At 48.5% G+C, this 20,008-nt stretch overlaps 1 protein-coding gene across 20 annotated transcripts in view; it reads left to right on the top strand.

Annotated features, from left to right (window-relative positions):
* The window catches only part of DLG2 (discs large MAGUK scaffold protein 2), a 1,130,680-nt gene that overhangs the window by 579,000 nt on the left and 531,672 nt on the right, over positions 1–20,008 (top strand). The window contains exon 1 of one of the 20 annotated variants that reach the window (XM_077341336.1): positions 2,463–2,903. The exons of the other annotated variants lie outside the window; for them this stretch is intronic. Within the exon in view, the coding sequence (XP_077197451.1) occupies positions 2,691–2,903 (213 nt within the window). The 5' untranslated portion in view covers positions 2,463–2,690. Of the gene's footprint in view, positions 1–2,462; positions 2,904–20,008 lie in introns of those variants that run through there. 20 annotated transcript variants of the gene reach the window in all.

The following is a 20,008-nucleotide window of genomic DNA, read 5'->3' as shown; positions in this document are numbered from 1 at the left end:
AGAACAACTCTGCTCCATCCTCTACATGGCAGCCTTTTAAATATTTGAAGATGGTTATCAGATCCCCTCTCGGTTGCCTCCTCTCCGATACTATGTAAACCATCTTGAGATGGGATAACTCAGAGGGGTGGCATATAAATTGTGAAATAAATAAATAAAATATGGTGTAGTTAAGAGCCAGCATGGCACAGTGGTTAAGAACAGCAGCCTCTAATCTGGAGAGCCAGGTTTGATTCCCCACTCCTCCTCCACCAGCAGCCAACTGGGTGACCTTGGGCTAGTCACAGTCCTGTTAGAGCTGTTCTCACAGTTATGTCCTAGTTCTCTCAGCCTCACCTCCCTCACAGGGTTCTGTTGTGGGCAGAGAAAGGGAAGGAGATTGTAAGCCACTATGAGACCTTGGAGTACTGAAAAGTGGGTTTATAAAAACCAACTCTTCTTTTTCTTTGTCTCTATGCCCTTTTGCTGAACCTCCAGATGGATCATTGGTCTGATCCAGCAGGATTCCTCTGATGTTCATATGAAGGCCTTGGCCTCTCGGCTGTGTTGTTGGTCCTCCAGTTATAGTGACTACCATTTTGGAGAGCTTTTCCTCTGGCGTTTAGCTCAAGAAGTGGAAGCAAATATCTGCCATCAGATAGTTCAATTACCTGGTTCCCAGAGTGGAACTAGCTTCTACAGATGGTTATTTGTTGCCCCAGTGTGACCTGAACTTTTATTTCACAAAGAAGTGTTTTTGACACGTCCATCCTCTTTGGGGCTCTTTTTAAAAAATGGATGGAAATGTACTCTTTTGGGGTTGGAAGGTTAGAAATATTGCTAGTTAGTAGCAATTATCACAGCTTATGTATTAGGGGTATTTAAATGGAGATTTGTCATCATAATCACTTGCAGTCAGTTGGAAAATGTGTCTTTTCCACTTTTCAAATTATGGTAACTCTAAGCAGGGTTCTTCTGGTGTTCTTATGAAGCCTTCAGCCTCTATGCCCTATGGATGGACCTCCAGAGAACCTGTTTGGTCACAATATGAGACAGGATACTGGACTAGATGGACCACTGTTTTGATCTAGCAGGGCTCTTCTAATGTTCTCACGAAGGCTTCATCATCTATGCCCTGTTGTTGGCTCTCCAGAGGACCTGCTTGGCCCTCCAGACAGGATGCTGAAGTAGATGGACCAGTGGTCTGATCCAGTAGGGTCTAGATGGACCACTATTTTGATTTAGCAGGAATCTTCTTCTGTTTTTATGAAGGCCCCATCCTCTATGCCCTATTGTTGGCCCTCCAGACAGGATGCTGGAGTAGATGGACCACTGGTCTGATCCAGCAGGGCTCTTCTGATGTTCTTATGAAGACCTTAGCCTCTATGCTATTCTGTTGGCTGTCCAGTTATTGTTGTTAGGTGCGAAGTCGTGTCCGACCCATTGCGACCCCATGGACAATGATCCTCCAGTCCTTTACCATTCCTCGAATGGCGGTCCAGAGGAACCGGTTAACCCTCAAGACAGGATGCTAGAATAGATGGACAACTGGTCTGATCCAGCAGGGCTATTCTTATGTTCTTATGAAGGCCTCATCCTCTCTGCCCTGTTATTGGCCCTCCAGAGGAACTGGCTGGCCCCGATGTGAGATTCCTGGTCTGATCCAGCAGGGCTCTTCTTATGTTCTGATGAAGGCCTCAACCTCTATGCCTTGCTGTTGGCTCTCCAGAGGAACTGGTTGGTCACTGTGTGAGAAAGGATGCTGGACTAGAGGGACCACAGATCTGATCTGTCAGGGTTCTTATGCTCTTAATTATAGGTCAACATCTCTGTTTTCTCCTGAGGGAGGGAGGGAGGGAGGAAGGAAGGAAGGAAGGAAGGAAGGTAGTTAGGTAGGTTTTGGCCCTTGTTGGGGAGAAAGGTGGGAAACAAATACTTAATATAACTAAAACGATAAGGCTCTCATCTATTAAGCTTCGTGTTAGCTCGGCAAACGGGTGGGTAGAGGTGACTGAGTCAAATGTTTTACATGCCCTTGTGTGATCTCAGTCAAGGAGTTCCGTTCATCTCGCTTAATGCCCGGGCCCCGTGGCATTTAATTATGTGGCCCTGCCAATTATACATACTGTGGTTTGTTTTTTTTTCAATTGGATGGTTGGCTTCCACTGGGTTGATTGACTATATGTCAGCTGAGCTAGTTTCATTATGTTCACTGCACGCTGCGTGACAACGCTGGGAACATCCAAAGAGCTCCTGGCAGTCGAGGCACAAAATCGGCAAGGGGGACTGACAGCCACTGTCAGAAGGGGGTCGCAACGAAGAATAAAAGTGGGCTTTTTGTCAGGTTGCCTGGATGTTGGCACTAAGGAACTACGGACAGGCTGAATCAAGAGGCCGCTGATTAAAAGGAATAGCCCATCTGGATCCCATGCATCGTGAAGAGGAGGTTACCGGTATCCATTGACTGCTCTCCATTGTCAAGATGAGGTCAACAAGAAGAAACGTTTACTTTGGAAAAACAGAAAGTTTGCAGGAGTGGACTTCCATCCACAGCAGCGCTTAGGAGCTTAGATGAGTTTCCTATAAAGGCTGGAAATCAGGGAGTCATCTGGACGTGGGGATCTTTGTCTCAACCTCTGAATACGCAAACGCCCTGAAAGGGAGGGAGGAAATGGACGATAGAGCCACCGGTCCTTCTGCCTCGTTCAGCCATGGAGCAAGCGAGTAGCTCTTCTGCGGGAGCAGCCTCTTGCGGGAGTCTGTGTCAGCCGCTGCAGGAGAAGTGCCCTTCGGACGGGCAGAAAGCCCCGAGCCAAGGTGGTGACCAGGTCAAATGGCCACCCCTCCTGACCGTTTTCAGATGGCGACAGGCCTTGGGGCAGCGCCTTCAGAGGAACCAGAAAAGCAGCTTGAATTGTTTTCAGGTAATGGTTTGGGCTCGGTACTATGTAGAGCAGGGGTGGTCAAACTGCGGCCCTCCAGATGCCCATGGACTACAGTTCCCATGAGCCCCTGCCAGCGAATGCTGGCAGGGGGCTCATGGGAATTGTAGTCCATGGACATCTGGAGGGCCGCAGTTTGACCACCCCTGATGTAGAGGATTGCTTCTCAAGGCACGTCCACATGGCAATGAGTATCGGGAGAGTTCTGGGACCCGTTTAGTGTTGCTGGGTGAACTTAAGGGTGTTGGTGAAGGTTCTCTGTAAGCAAACTTGAGGCGTCCTCCCCGTGAAAGTATTTCAAGGCATGCTAGAATCTTGGGGGAAGGACCAGCAAAATAAGAGTCCCAAAACATCTTAAAGACCAATGGGATATATAAGCTTCCAAGTTGGGATTTGTGAGACTCTCAAAAGCTTGTACCACTCTGCAGATTCTCAAAAAAAACCCCTTTAATGTGCTACTGGACTGGAGTCTTGCTCTTCTACTGCAGGCTAGCAGGAAGCAGAAGAGCTGGATTTTTATACCTAGCTTTTCACTGCCTGAAGGAATCTTAAACTCCCCCAAAGAGGCACCTTGGGAGGCAGGTGGAGTTGAGAGAGCTCTGAGAGAACTGTGAGTGAGCCAAGGTCACCTAGCAGGTCTCATGTGGATGGAGTGGAGAATCAAACCTGGTCTCCCACTCGACACTTGACTCTCTTCTCCTTGCCAGCATGAAACTAATGGAATAATTAGAATGTCTTGAGGGCAGGACCGTGATTGAAGCCAAGAGTCATTCATTAGAGAGTAAGATTTCTACATATGGCTCTTCTATGTGGTAGAATGTTTGCTTCTGCTATGTTAAGATGTTTAGATGTTCACATTGGTAGAAATCTTTTACAGCTTCCATGCATCATGATGCTAGGCCTGTTCCTCAGTGGAACAGGCTTCCTCGGGAGGTGGTAGGTTCTCCTTCTTTGGAGGTTTTTAAGCAGAGGCTAGAGAGTCATCTGACAGAAATACTGATTCTGTGAACTTAGGCAGATGGTGAGTGAATGGGCAGGAAGGGATGGTCCAGTATTTGTCTTTTTTGGCCCTTCCTTGCACACCCAGGGAATTGCTGATCACCACTGTGGGATGGTAGGTGAATTTCCTCCAGAGATTTCCTCAAGATCTTTGGTGGCGGGATCACTTGGGCATGAAATTGGGGCCACTGTGGGTGGGAAGGTAGTTGTGAGTTTCTGCATTGTGCAGGGGGTTGGACTAGATGACCATGGAGGTCCCTTCCAACTCTATGATGCTACGATTTTACTCAGATGGAAATTTCACTGAGGTTCAGTAATGCCTGAAAGACAGCATCATGTAATGAATCATAGAATCATAGAATCATAGAGTTGGAAGGGACCTCCATGGTCATCTAGTCCAACCCCCTGCTCAACGCAGGATCAGCCCTAAGCATCGTAAAGCATGGTTAACAACAGCAGCCTTTAATCCCCCACTCCTACTTCACATGCAGCTAGCTGGGTGACCTTGGGCCAGTCACAGTTCTCTTAGAGCTCTCTCAGCCCCACCTACCTCACAGGGTATCTGTTGTGGAAGACTATCAGCTACTCTGAGACTCCCCTGGGTAGTAAAAAGCAGCATACAACAAACCCGCAATTCTTCTCTTCTCCTACCAGCCTAACCACGCATGTAAAAAAAATTGCACCCTTAGGTTTTACAATGTGGAATTGGTGATATTGGTGGGGCAGGCAGATGGGTACTGGGATGTTTTAAAATGTACTGCAATGGAATTTTCATGATAAGCTGACTTGGTCCATTGGTTAAGAGAGCCAGTTTGGTGTAGTGGTTAGGAGTGCGGACTTCTAATCTGGCATGCCGGGTTCGATTCTGCGCTCCCCCACATGCAAACAGCTGGGTGACCTTGGGCTCGCCACGGCTCTGATAAAACTGTTCTGACCGGGCAGTGATATCAGGGCTCTCTCACCCTCACCCACCCCACAGGGTGTCTGTGTGGGGAGAGGAAGGGGAAGGCGACTGTAAACTGCTTTGAGCCTCCTTCGGGTAGGGAAAAGCGGCATATAAGAACCAACTCTTCTTCTTCTTCTTCTTCTTCTTCTTCTTCTTCTTCTTAAGAGCGGTGGCATCTAATCTGGCAAGCCGGGTTCGATTCCCCACTCCTCCACATGCAGCCAGCTGGGTGACCCTGGGCTTGCCAAAGCCTTGATAGAGCTGTTTTGACTGAGCAGTCCTATCAGAGCTCTCTGAACCCCACCCACCTCACAGGGTGTCTGTCCTTGGTAGAGGAAGGAAAGGCGATTATGAGCCACTTTGAGACTCCTTCGGGCAGTGAAAAGCAGGGTATAGAAGCCAGCTCTCCTTCTTCGTGACATAATTTTCTTTCTATGGACCTTTTTATTAAACACAGTGGCTCTGTTTTCATGGGAAGCAATGTGATGATTATGGCTGGGATGAAAAGCCTGTAATAACTGATATGCTGTGTTAAATAGCAACTTCTATTTATTTTTCTGCGCTGCTGGAGGATAGGCCAACGTAGGCATACCCGTACACAAACACTGATTCTGTATGGGGCGTGTATGCTGTATATTGAAATTATTAACAAGGTTGCATTGCTTTCTAAATGGCATGGCAGCCTCCACATTGGTTGCTTTTCCTAGCAGCCTGTGCAACACACAGTAAACCTGTGGCAAATTAAATTCATCCTGTCCGGCACTAGAGCCTGAGCCAGGGCATCTGCAAAAACCACAATTATGGGAGGGAGGGGCAACACGGATGCCTCTATGGTTAAGTTGTTACGGGGTTGGAGATTTCCTTTCCCAAAATTTACTTTTCTAGATATAACAGTTCCTCTTATTCCCTCTCCCCCCCCCCTCCAAAAAAAGAAGGTATTTCTCCTTTTATTTGATTTCTCTATAATTTCTCTTTGCCGTTTGATGGTCTCAGTGTGAATTAGGCCAGTATGCTTCATTCTTTATTCATACGACCCCTGGACTGTTTTTTGGAGAGGGGCAGTTTATAAATCGCTGTCTGTCTGTCCGTCCGTCCGTCCGTCTGTCTGTCTATCATCTGTCCAATAAATCTACCATATGGCAGACTTGAACACAGGAAGCATATACGTAATAATATGAAATATGTAACCAATGGATTGGGTAAATACAAAACCTAAATATAAAAATCTAAATCCAAAATCTAAATACAAAAATCTAAATTTTCAAACCACTCGGGGGAAAGTAGAAGGGGCTCCGTTACATCTCCCTGGGAAGCATGACGTTTGCATTCTTGTGACACATAGGAAATAGTTCAGCGGACGGCAACACGATCACATTCGGGACCTGGCATTTTGCCCCATTTAAACAACAGGTCTGCACAACAGTCCAAGCCTGGTTGTATTCTGCTAGCCCTCTTCCACATTTTATATGGCAAGTCGGATCCTGCTGGCCATTCATTGGTGCTTATCAGGATATGAATGTGTATGTCTCAAGGTGGGGTTGGTCATTTACTTTGGTGGCAGGAGAAGCGCAGGGACTGTGTGGTGGCCGGCTTTCTCAGCCAGGGTTTCATGAAGCTCTGGGGTTTCTTGATGGCTCTGGAAGGGTTTCCCGAATGGGTGGGAGTTAATTCATTTTGTAATATTTTTTTAACTTGTTAAACATTTATCGGGTGATATGACCACATATGGTCATGTTGACCCACCTCCCCTCTCAAAATGGCCAATGAGGGCCCTGGAGGGGGTGGGAAGGGGTGGGGCCACAGGTGGGCGTGTCCACAGCTCTGCTTCCCAACCATCTTCTGCACAATTGCGCCACTTCTGGGGTTTCTCGCAGCCTGAAGAATGTTTCAGAGGCTTCTCAACAGTAAACAAAGAAGGGTGAAAGGCCTCCTCTCTCTAAAACGGTCCCTACCATATAAATATTTGACTCTCCCTGTCTGCACCCTTGAAAGGTACAGGTAATCACTGTCAATTCACTCTCGCTCTGCCTTTATCTTTGTCCCTTTGAAGTCCCAAAATGCGGGTCCGTCAAAGAGAGTGAGCCATAGACGAGAGGGAAATGTTTTGTTTCCCCTTTGCTTCTTCCAAACTGGGTGTGCTTTCTTGCTCAGAAAATAATATTTATTGATCTTGCTGCGATGTCATGTTCCGAACCTTATTTCCAATGAGTAGCCTGGGATTCTTTATTTTGTTTTTACCATGTTTTCCTGCCTGCCTCATTTGTTTTTCTGCGCTCTCCTGATGCAGATTCAAATGTGATGAATATGCAGTGGAAACACACGCAGAGAATTGTCCATCTGCCCCCAGCTCACCCTGTAACCCATGGTACTTTCCCACCCATGGTACCACCCTGGCATGTTTCCCCCCTCCCCTCCCAAATGGCCCTCCTACCTTCTCTGCCATTTCCTCCAAATGAAGAGGAAGGAAAACTTAAAAATAAAAATTCTACAATTTGGGGGGCAGGTTGACCTTCCCCCTCCTAAAGTGGCCAATGATGGACCCAGAGGGGGTGGGAAGAAGGGGAGGTCCCCTCTCACTTCTGGGGGGGGGGGCTGCATCAGGGAGGTGTAGCCAGCTGACATCATTTCCTGCTACCTTGAAGGCTGAAAAGGTCAAACGTTTAGAAAGGCGGAGCTAACCATTGGCGCTAAGCAATGGACTTCGGGGAATGGTAGAGCAGTCAACCTGTGGTCCTCCAGATGTTCATGGGCTACAATTCCCATGAGCCCCTGCCAGCGTCTGCTGGCAGGGGCTCATGGGAATTGTAGTCCATGAAGATCTGGAGGGCCACAGGTTGACTACCCCTGTGGTAGAGGACAGGAAGGCCTGGAGGATCATTGTCCATGGGGTCGCGTTGGGTCGGACACAACTATCAAACCATTGAAAGTAGAAAGTTCTGACTTACGGTGACACCTGATGAGGCTTTCAAGGCAAGCGATGTTGAGATTTCTTCGGTGGTCTTCCATCCAACTACTCACCCGGGATGATCAGGCCATGGCAACCGTAATGTGCTCTTCATTCATTAGGGTAGCCCAAGTGCTTTACCCTTGAGAAACCCCTGAAACATTCTACAGGCTTCGAGAAACCTCAGAAGTGGTGCGATCATGCAGAAAATGATTGGGAAGCAGAGCTGGGGACATGGCCATCCGGGGCCAATCCCCTCCCCACCCCCTCCAGGCTAGTTTGGGGGGGGGAGCAGGTTGAGAAGACCATAAATGGTCATATCATCCAATAAAAGTTTTAAATATAAATATAAATATTTAATCCCCACCCAATTGGGAAACCCTTCCAGGACCCCTGGTTGAGAACGCCTGGGGTCGCTCTTTTAGGACTTGCTCAGAGAGGATTAATTTTTCTGCAGAGCCCCACAATGCATTTTTATTCTGTTTCTTTTAATGTCGGCCGTCCTTTGTTGAACCGGACGTTCCCTCTGTACAAATATCAGGAGGGGCTTGTTTGGTCAGGCTAATGAAGACATTTCAGTACCGTTCAGACTCCACGCTGGGCCGGTATCTCGATTCAGTTCTGCAAACAAACAAGACCTGTTTGCTTCCACGCTTCCCCCTGTTGTCTCTTAGGTAACCAAGGTTTTTAAAAAAGAAGAAAGAAAAAAAAGATAGTGAAGAAGAATGTCTGTACTTTGCCTGATCAAAAATGGGAAGGTGAATCACCGTAGATAGAGATGAAGATAGAGCATCTTGGATGCTTTAGGATGCTTAGGGCTAATCCTGCGTTGAGCAGGGGGTTGGACTAGATGGCCTGTATGGCCCCTTTCTATGATTCTATGATTCTATGAATCCTGGTCCCTGCTCTTCCCTTCACCCCGCATTTCCCCTTTCCCTGCAGAAAATTGTTCCTAAGATTCTTTGGGGCACCATTTTCTGTTTTTTCCTCCTCAATTGAGGGAAGGGGGGGGGCAAATCAAGGGGAATGTGATAGAGGTCTGTACATTTATACATGGTATGGAGAGGGTGGACAGGGGGAAATGTTTCTCCCATAATACTTGAACCCGGGATCATCCACGGAAGCAGAAGGGTGGGAGATAAAGAACAGACACAAGGATGTCCTTGTGTGGGATTCACTTGGGGGGGGGGAGCAATGGATGCTTGGAGGACAATGAATACAGACACTGTCCTCTTTCTAATTGATGGAGAGGGTTTGGCCATGTCTGCCCGTTCCATCATTTTATCATCAGGACCTGATGGCACCTGAGTTCAGGTCATTGTGTGATACAGACTGCTGGTCCGGATGGGCCATTGGCCTGATCCAACATGGCTTCTCTTATGTTCCCATGTCTGGGGCTGTGATGCCCTGTCTCCTTGGTGCTGGGGTGGAGGGGCAACAGTAGGAAGTTCTACTGGAGTTCTAGGCCTGCTGGTGGACCTCCTGATGGCACCTGGGTTTAGGCCACTGTGTGACACAGAGTGCTCATCTGGATGGGCCATTGGCCTGATCCAACATGGCTTCTCTTATGTTCCTATGTCTAGGGCAGTGAAGCTCTATTTTCTTGGTGCTGGGGGGAGGGCACAGTAGGAGGGGCTTCTGGAGTTCTAGCCCTGCCATTGGACCTCCTGAAGGCACCTGGGCGTTGGCCACTGGGACACAGACAGCTGGATTGGATAGGCCATTTGCCTTATCAAGCATGGCTTCTCTTATGTTCTTACGCAGGCTAGCAGATGCACTGGAAAGCTCCCCCCACCCGCCCAAACAACTGAACAATTTCCATCAAAAATTCCCTAAGCCATCGTGGAGGATGCAGGGTGTAACCATCCCACCCTGAGCAGACTTTACCTCCTTCTCAGCCCATTGGCTCCAAGGGAAGGGAGTGAACCTCCAGAGGGTTAAATAAACCCTCAGGTTGCATGAATGATTCTGGCTCAGCTGAAAGAGGCTGCCTGGCTGGCGCTAAGGAGCAGGGCTCCCGTTCAGCCTTCAGCCGCTTTCCTCTGAATCCAACTTCCACCCAGCTCTGTCGATTTGATAGGCAGCACGCCACCCAGCGGGTTCTGGAAAGCAGGACGTTCCTCTCCCCAGGCAAACATCCAGCCATCCCTTGCAAAGGCGTTTTATGAACTGGCAAGCCAGGGCAAGCAGAGGAAAGGGGCTGCCAGCCATGCCGAAACTTCGGAATCTGTGTTTTTTGGAAGCAGCTTTTAAAAATCGTGCCCAGTGATTTGAGACCACGTGCCCATCAGATCCTCTCAGGTTGGAATAAGTCTGGAAGGTTCGGCCGACGCAGATGACAAATCCTTTGAAAACGCAGTTCTTTTATTGAATCTCCACACCAACCAAAGACCGAAGAACCACAGTGAGGAAAGCACAAACCGATACACAATTCAGTGGGCCTGCCAGGAGCTCCGATTGGTCCTTAACGTAACCTTTTGATTGGTCCATACAGCCCCTGATTGGAAGTCTGTGATGGCTTCCTTTATAAACCTTCATTTGCATGGTGGTTCATATTCACCTCATTCTGTCCACATACATAGCAAGAGGGAATTCCTGGCACGGCCTTCTCCAGAGCCTTTTCCGCCTGTCTTTATGGAGCAGTTGTCAATTGTAGGCTGGGAGATTCCTGGAGTTTGGGGGAAGAGGTAGAGCCCATCGAGGGAAAGGGAAAGAGCCACACGTAACCATTTTCTCCAGAGAGTCTTACCTCACTGGCAGTCTTCAAGCAAAGGTTGGATACACACTTTTCTTGGATGCTTAGGGCTGATCCTGCATTGAGCAGGGGATTGGACTAGATGGCCTGTGTGGCCCCTTCCAACTCTATGGTTCTATGATTCTATGATTCTACCTTTGTGGTCTGGAGGTCAGTGGGAATTCCAGGAGCTCTCCTGGAGGTTGCAATCCTGGACTCATGATCTAGGCATGCCGGTCCCCAGTTGGGACCTGAGAATCCCCTCAAATTACAGACCATCTCTAGACTATACAGATCAGTTCCCTTGGAGTCAATAGCTGCTTCGGAGGGTGGACTCCATAGCATTACACAAGGGTCCCTTCCCTCCCCAAATCCTGCCCAATCCCAGGTTGCCTGCTGTGGTCAAGAAATACCTGGTGACTTCTGGGGTGTGGCCGAGAGTGGGCAGGATTTGGGGCAGGATTTGGGGCATTCTATTCTATTCCTTCCTCCATTGCAGAGTCCCACCTGGAGGTTCTCTTACACAGTGGTAGTCAACCTGTGGTTCTCCAGATGTCCATGGACTACAATTCCCATGAGCCCCTGCCAGCGTTCGCTGGCAGGGGCTCATGGGAATTGTAGTCCAGGGACATCTGGAGGACCACAGGTTGACTACCCCCGGTCTAACAAAGAAATAGGAAAATGCACAGGGTAGAGAGCTCACATGAAGCAGAATTTACACTGTACAAAGGGCAATGAAGAGTAAGACACACAGTTGTGGACTTAAGTATTTTTCTTTGTCAATGAAGTGTTCATTTCCCAAGATGAAATTGCTTTGCGGAATCCACTGAGCGAAAGCAGCTTGAGAACAAAACCCTTGCCCAGTTCAAAACAAGCAGTTCAATCGAGAACCATTAAAAGGTTTAATGGGGAATGCTCGTGTGTAAAACACACTAGACTCCATTTCAGCGCACAAGGCACCATGCAGCAGGAGAGAGATGAAAGGGCGCTAAGGAGCTCAGATTTCCTCTCTGCATGACAGAGCTCCTATGTCACACCTGCTGCATTTTTTTACTTTATCATTAAAACAGAGTCTAAGATCCCTGTGTTTGCCCGTGATTGCACGTATTGGATAGGTATCCGGTGGCTTTTCCATTTTATTTTGTACGGCATCAAATAAAGCAGAGTATCGAATGACCGAACTTTCCTGCTATTTGATCCTGGCCTGTGTCTTTTCATTGTTTCTTCTATTAGAAACATCCTGATCATGGCCCCCTTTGTTTACCTGAGTCCTCTTTCATGCTGATGAGCTCAACGTTTCCCCTGTGGGTGGCGCCGAAGCTTTGGATCTAGCGCAGTCTCCAACTGGCAAGCTTCTAGCTGTCCCAGGCCACAAAAAGGCGCTGAAGAACTAAAACTGCCCTTCATTGTAGGCACTTGACAGCCTGGGGCACAGTCTCACATAGCATCACTCTCAGGGAAAATGCAGAAGTGATGTCGAATAGTGATGTCGAGTGCCAGTTTGGTGTAGTGGTTAGGAGTGTGGACTTCGAATCTGGCATGCCAGGTTCGATTCTGCACTCCCCCACATGCAGCCAGCTGGGTGACCTTGGGCTCACCACAGCACTGATAAAACTGTCCTGACCGGGCAGTGATATCAGCGCTCTCTCAGCCTCACCCACCCCACAGGGTGTCTGTTGTGGGGAGAGGAAAGGGAAGGCGACTGTAAGCCGCTTTGAGCCTCCTTCGGGTAGAGAAAAGCGGCATATAAGAACCAACTCTTCTTCTTCTTCTGGTTCTAGGAATCACCAGAAACTTGATGGGAAACCATTGAGTTTCCAGCGATTCCTAGAACTGCCTGACATAGTTTCTCAGTTTTCCCTGCAAGTGACATCATGGCATACACAACATGGGCTTTGTTCATTTTTCTCCAACCAGGGGGAAATGAGGGCTGCCAGCAGGAGGCCTCCCACCATCGCTGAAGTTTCTTGCTATTCCTGTGTGTTATTCCTACTTCATTGGCTGTTGTTCTGTTCCTGCACTATAACAGCCTATCCAATGGCAAAGCATAGAAGTAGTTCAACAGCAATATCTGATGAAGTCTGAGTGACATGCAGGAGTTTCTGGAGCTGTCTTAGAATCATAGAATCCTAGAGATGGAAGGGGCCATACAGGCCATCTAGTCCAACCCCCTGCTCAACGCAGGATCAGCCCTAAGCATCCTAAAGCATCCAAGAAAAGTGTGTATCCAACCTTTGCTTGAAGACTGCCAGTGAGGGGGAGCTCACCACCTCCTTAGGCAGCCTATTCCACTGCTGAACTACTCTGACTGTGAAAAATCTTTTCCTGATATCTAGCCTATATCGTTGTACTTGAAGTTTAAACCCATTACTGCGTGTCCTCTCCTCTGCAGCCAGCAGAAACAGCATCCTGCCCTCCTCCAAGTGACAACCTTTCAAATACTTAAAGAGGGCTATCATGTCCCCTCTCAACCCGACCTATACCTGCCACACCAGCTAATGTCGGTCCATCACTCCAGGCTGCTGGGAAACATTCTTATTTCATTATGTCCTTGTACTCTGTGTGCTTGTATTTGTCTCGTGCATTTTATCTTGTCCTTCCTTTGAGAAACTCAAGGTTTCCTGCTGTGTACTCTCTTTTTCCATTTTATGCACACAACAACCTTGTGGCAGTAGAAAAGAACAAGGGTTGAGGAGGAGCTTAAAGACATGTGGAAGGGGAGGAGCTTTTGTGAGGCCCTGCTCACTTCCAGATACTGCTAGAATGTGAGTCCATCTGTCATATCACAAGGTAGATGGATTCTGTATGGCTAAATATAATGCCTTCCATGAAGGCAGATCAAGAAGGGTAGATGTGTTAGTCTGCCTATAACAGCAGAAAGGAGCACCTTCAAGGCTAACAAAATTTGTGGCGGAGTAGAGACCACCCTACTGACTTTTTCAAATATAGCTATATCGTGAGTCCATCTCTCCTTATGTCATGGAGGGTGGAGTAACGAATGACAAAAAGCAGGCAAATTACAATACTATATGAATGACAATACCACGTGTGATTGGATTATGTGGGATATGCAGAAGGGTAGCAGGCATGGAGAAGTTGGCATCGGTAATGAGACAGGAAACCTAGATCTTGGTTTAGTCCTGGAAGATGGGTTGTCGTGAGCATCATGACCAGTTGCAATTCAGCAGTCTCTCTTACTGCTTTTGAAACTCTCTTATCCTTTTGAAATGCCTTTGCTGCTCTTAGGTCAGCAGTAGAATATCCTGCAGGTTAAAACATTCCTCCACTGTTTTTTTTGGGTGTTGTGGTTTCTAAAGTCAGACTTGCGTCTATTTATTCTTTGTTGCAAGGAAGCTCTTGTGGCGCAGAGTGGTAAGGCAGCCGTCTGAAAGCTTTGCCCATCAGGCTGGGAGTTCAATCCCAGCAGCCGGCTCAAGGTTGACTCAGCCTTCCATCCTTCCGAGGTCGGTAAAATGAGTACCCAGCTTGCTGGGGGGTAAACGGTCATGACTGGGGAAGGCACTGGCAAACCACCCCGTATTGAGTCTGCCATGAAAACGCTAGAGGGCGTCACCCCAAGGGTCAGACATGACCCGGTGCTTGCACAGGGGATACCTTTACCTTTACCTTTATTCTTTGTTGCAGGGACTGGCCTCTTTGTCCAGTCTTGATCCAAACTCCATGAGGTCCGTTAGGCTGAGATAATGTGACTGAACCAAGGTCACCCGTGAAGCTCTGTGGGAAGATGGGAATTTGAACTGGGGTCTTCCTTGATCCTGAATTGAGCAGGGGGTTGGACTAGATGGCCTGTATGGCCCCTTCCAACTCTATGATTCTTGACTGAGCCCGGAACTTTCACTGCTCCATAACATGGGATCTCTTAAAAATGGCTGAACCCAGATCTTGTGGAGTTTAGGATAGGTTAGATCAAGTTGCAAGGTGGAGCAACAGGCTCATCTCCTTACATCTGGTTACTTTTACAAAGGAGAGGAGCACCTGACCCACAATGGCCAATCAGAGATAAAAGGTGCGGGTATGTGGCTGGTTGTCCTGCAGTTCCCTGCTTTGGCCAGAAGGTGGTGTGGTGCACAGGCTGAATGATTTCATAGCCCTTCGGGTTTCCAGTTCAAAATCTGGATCCGGGCTGGCTGCAGCGTGGAGAGTTTCAGAGACTCCCCATGTCTGTGCTGTAGGGATGCCACTCCCCAGGCAGGACCTGGAGATCCCCTGGAATTACAAGAAATCTCAAGACTAAAGAGATCGGTTCCCCTGGAGAAAATGGCTGCTTTGGAGAGTGGTAGTCAGTGTTCTCCACTGAGGTCCTTCCCCACTCCAAATCTTATTTCCTCCTGGCTCCATTCCCAAAAATCTCCAGGTGTTCCCCAACCCAGAGCTGGCAACCCTACCTGCTATGGACCAGAGAGGGAGCAACTGCAAAGGACTTGCTTCCCATCAATATACTTAACGAAACAGACATTGCTTTGGATAAGAACAGAGCAGATCTGTGGACTCTAGTCTAAATCCTCTCTCCTTTGGATTGGATGCACCTCTTTATTTCTTTACTAGGAGCTTCTGGAGGCCCTGGATAGGGAACTCACCAGCAGGGGCAGCTCTTGCGCAGCAGGGATCTGCAGTCTCCAAGCCAAATAGGGAAGTGGAAGGAGGAGGGGCTGGTCAGGGATGGGGGATGGAAGGTGATTGGCTGGCCACTGGACAGACAGGAAGGCTGGTTGGACGAGGAGGCAATCAGGGGCGGGACAGTCGCCCTGAGTGGGTGTTGTGCGCTGAGTGGCACTTAAACCATGAGACCAGCTCCTCCTCCTAGGCCTTACCAGAAATATTAAGTGGAACAGATCAGACGTTGTTCCATTGGTCTTGTCTGCTAAGACTGGCAGCAGCTCTCCAGGATCTGAGGCAAAGGTCTTTCACATCACCTATTGCACAGTCCTTTTAACAGGCCGTGCCAAGGATTGAACTTGGAACCTTCTGCATGCCAAGCAGAGGTTCTCCCACTAAGCCACTAACATCGTTAAGATCATCAGACCAAAACCTGCTGAGGATCCCTGGCTCAAAGAAGGTGAGATTGGCCTTGACCAGGGCCAGGGTCTTTTGCATTGGCCCTGGCCTGGTGGGATGCCCTGCCAAAAGAGATCAGGGCCTGGTCAAGGGGGACCTCAACCAGTTCTGCAGAGGCTGCATGTTCCATAGAGCTGTTCCAACAGACCTATGGTCGAGGCCCTCATGGACCATCAAGAAATTCTGGCCTCACTGCTGATATAGTTTATTGTGACCTATCTCAAGCCGGCTGGTCTGGGAGGGGCGGTATACATGCTAAATAGATAGATAGATAGATAGATAGATAGATAGATAGATAGATAGATAGATAGATAGATAGATAGATAGATAGATAGATAGATAGATAGATAGATAGATAGATAGATAGATAGATAGATAGATAGATAGATAGATAGATAAAAGAGTGATCTGCCCTCCAAATATTTGACCCCCTAAATTCGTTTATTGGCTGTTATTATATAATTTTATCGGTATGTTTCTGCGATTTTCCAGTGTGATTTTATTCTGTCTGTTTTATGCTGTTACCTACTCTGAGAATGGGCTAAAAAAATAGAGATTTATATATTTTTAGAGTTATTTAAGGAGTGACCACAAAAAACAGTGCAAAAATACAACTCACCCCCCCCCCCCCCGAATCCAAAATGCTTTTTGACTTGCCGGAAAGCAGACTAAATATTTAAAAAGTTAAATTAGGAAGCCTTCTGGAAAATGAGCTGCTAGTCTGTTCAGGTTTGAGAGGGGGGGGAGACAGATCGATATTTATCGCAACGGAATCGGTCTTTGTGTTTTACAAGAAGTCGCTGGCATGTAATGTTTTGGTCAAAGAGCATGGATTGAAACTTGAGGAAGAGCCATGGCGCATGATGGTCATTACAAACCCCTTTAAAGAAAGCCATTATAGATCAGATTCTTCTGCCTGTTGTTGGAAGAGGCAGAGACGACCCGTCAGCCGGAGATGAGTAGATAAGAAAAGGTAGTTTTCAAGCTGGCGATGGCAAAAACTTTATTGCAACAATCTAAACTGTTATATAAGCAGAACAAGTTCCTAGGTCCAACAACCTTGTTTTTGGTTTTGATTCATCAGTGAACTTATCAATAGAGTGTATTAGAGTGTAGTACAGCCTGGGGGTCAGGACCATATTGGGGGTTGAACGACCCTTTCACAGGGGTCTCAGCAGGGCAAGCAGCTTAGTTGGGGGGGGGGGGCGGGGGGTGCTGCTCCTGTAGGTGCCCATGCTGGGCCACCAGCAGCGACCCTAGGGAAAAAAAAGCATTTTATATACAATCATGAACCATGGATCTTCACACCATTGGTCAGTTTTGGTTTAATTTCTATGAAAGAACCCTTGCCTAATTTTATGGTTGGGGGTCCCCACCACATTATGAGGAACTGTATTAAAGGGTTGCGGCATTAGCAAGGTGGAGAACCCCTGGTGTAGTACTTCTTTGAATTGGTTTTTACAAGGATACTAACAAAGTTAGTCTTCAACACGTGACTTTATATTTTACCAAAGGTCCAATAAGGAAACCATCCTCTAGGGCAGGGGTAGTCAACCTGTGATCCTCCAGATGTCCATGGACTACAATTCCCATGAGCCCCTGCCAGCATTTGCATTTGCTGGCAGGGGCTCATGGGAATTGTAGTCCATGAACATTTGGAGGACCACAGGTTGATTACCCCTACTCCAGGGAATCTTATAAGTGACCCCTAGAGGTTGGTTTCCTTATTGGAGCTTTGATATTAGTAGACCCAGAATATATGTCTTAAAATATAAGGTTGCATGTTGAAGGCTAACCTTGTTAGTTTCCTAGTAAAGGTGTACCAAATCCCAATGCTGGTATTCAGTCTGTGTGGCTTCCCACCTGTTTTTTGTAGGGATGACAGTCCCCAGGTGGGACCAGCGGATGCCCTGGTTTTACAGCTCATAACCGGGTGACTGATCTCTGTTCCCCAAAGAAAAGGGTTCTTTTGGAGGTGGGCTCCATAGAATTATACTCCACTGAGGTCCCTCCCAACTAGGGATGCCAGTTCCCAGGTGGGACCAGGATGTGTCTCTGTCAGCAGCTTGGGGCAGCTCTCTCTGTGTCTCTCTCTGTGTCTCTCTCTGCCTCCCTCGCAGCAGGAGCAATAGGAGGGAATGAGGGCTTGTGTTATGTCTGGCAGGGCTCTGTGTGTGTCTCTCTGTCTCTGGTGCGTCTGAGAGGAATGTGGTTAGCATCCAGGGAGGGAGGGCGGGAGCTGTAGGGGCAGGGCCAATCAGGGTACAGCCAGCGTTGCTGGCTGCACCCTGATTGGCCCTATTCCAACTTGGACAGCTGGACACATTCCACCCCCCAGGCTGTTTCACAAATATATAGAGGAACCATGGATAAGGATTTTTATACAGCCCACCCATATGACTCAGGGCAATTTACAAATAACGTCGCGGGGCCATACATGGAACAACCTAAGCATATAACATAGTCCGAAATCACATCAACAATTGCCCATAGCATTATCCTCCACTGAAGTCCCTCCTCACCCCTAGATCCCGCCCACTCCTGGCTCCGCCCCAAAGTCTCCGGGTATTCCCTAACCGAGAGCTGGCAACGCTGCGTACGACACCACCGCCACCAGCTCCCCTAGGACTGGCTTCTCCCCTTCTCCTAGCTGGCAGAGCTGCTGTTGGGAAGGATGCATGCTGCAAACACAGTGTACCTAATTTGCTCTGACAAATGTCGGCAAGTGGCGCAGGCCTGACAGTTATGAGCAAATGTTCCACCTTTGTGCCCCCGTTCAGCGAATGCCGAGGGTTGGCTCAGCAATGACTAATGGCGGAGCCGGAGTCTCCTGTGGCAGGGGAAAAAAATAATCGCCAGCCCAGAACGGCAGGAGGGAACTGGAGTCCTGCTGCACATTGAGTCTGCCGAGTCGACGGCAAACGGCAGCCCGATAGATCATGGTTACAGACGAGCGCTCTCCGATCCGGCTGCAGTGGAAATCGCCGGAGGAGGAATGGATTTCAGTAAGAATGTGCCTCATTTTTTTCTTTGCTTAGCCAAACCATCAGTTAGGCCTTGGCCTCCCGTACCCTTAGCTCTGGGCACCACGCCCTGGATCTCCTGGCATTTGCTGAGGGGATGGGGGAAATCCGAGCTCAACATGTCTTTCTGGAAGCCGCTAGTTCACATTGCAAGTAGGGGAAGCGGTATACACCAGTTTGGTGTAGTGGTTAGGAGTGCGGACTTCTAATCTGGCATGCCGGGTTTGATTCCCCACTCCCCCAAATGCAGCCAGCTGGGTGACCTTGGGCTCGCCACGGCACTGATAAAACTGTTCTGACCGAGCAGGAATATCAGGGCTCTCTCAGCCTCACCCACCCCACAGGGTGTCTGTTGTGGGGAGAGGAATGGGAAGGCGAATATAAGCCGCTTTGAGCCTCCTTTGGCTAGAGAAAAGCAGCATATAAGTACCAACTCTTCTTCTTCTTCTTCTACCTGGATGGTTCCTTCTTCTTGCACACAGATTTTATGAATACAGAACACACAAATGCCTCCCTGTGTACAGAAAAAGTGTATTAGAGTTAGGGATGCCAGTCCCATGGTGGGACCTGGGGATCCCTTGGTTTGACAGCTCATCTCCAAGAGACAGAGATCAGTTCCCCGGAGAAAATGGCTGCTTTGGATGCATTCCATTGATGGATTCCATCCCCGATCCCAAATCTCATTCACTCCCAGCTGCTCCCCGAAAGTCTCTGGGTATTTTCCAACCCAGAGCTGCCAACTCTAGAGCCAAGGTGGTCAGGACAGAATAACATCAGAAGAGGCCTGCGGGATCAGACCAGGGATCCATATAGTCCAGCATCTTGTCTCACACAATGGCCAGCAAGTTCCTCTGCAGGGCCAGCCACAGGGCAGAGAGGCTGAGGCCTTCCCCTGATAAGAGCCTCAGAAGAGCCCTGCTGGGTCAGACCAGGGAGGGTCCCTCCAGTCCAGCCTCCCATCTCACACAGGGGCCAGCCAGTTCCTCTGCAGAGCCAGCCACAGGGCAGAGAGGCTGAGGTCTTCCCCTACTAACAACTTATGGGCTGTAATCTAAATGTGACCAATATGATGCAGTGGTAAAGATGTAAACGTAAAGGTAAAGGTATCCCCTGTGCAAGCACCAGGTCATGTCTGACCCTTGGGGTGACGCCCTCTAGCGTTTTCATGGCAGACTCAATACAGGGTGGTTTGCCAGTGCCTTCCCCAGTCATTACCGTTTACCCCCCAGCAAGCTGGGTACTCATTTTACTGACCTCAGAAGGATGGAAGGCAGAGTCAACCTTGAGCCGGCTGCTGGGATCGAACTCCCAGCTTCATGGGCAGAGCTTTCAGACTGCATTTCTGCTGCTTACCAGTAAATGGTA

This window comes from Paroedura picta, chromosome 6, assembly GCF_049243985.1.
Source record: "Paroedura picta isolate Pp20150507F chromosome 6, Ppicta_v3.0, whole genome shotgun sequence".
NCBI classification, from domain to species: domain Eukaryota; kingdom Metazoa; phylum Chordata; class Lepidosauria; order Squamata; family Gekkonidae; genus Paroedura; species Paroedura picta.
The sequence above is the reverse complement of the archived record's forward strand: the minus strand, read 5'-3'. Positions and strand labels throughout refer to the sequence as shown.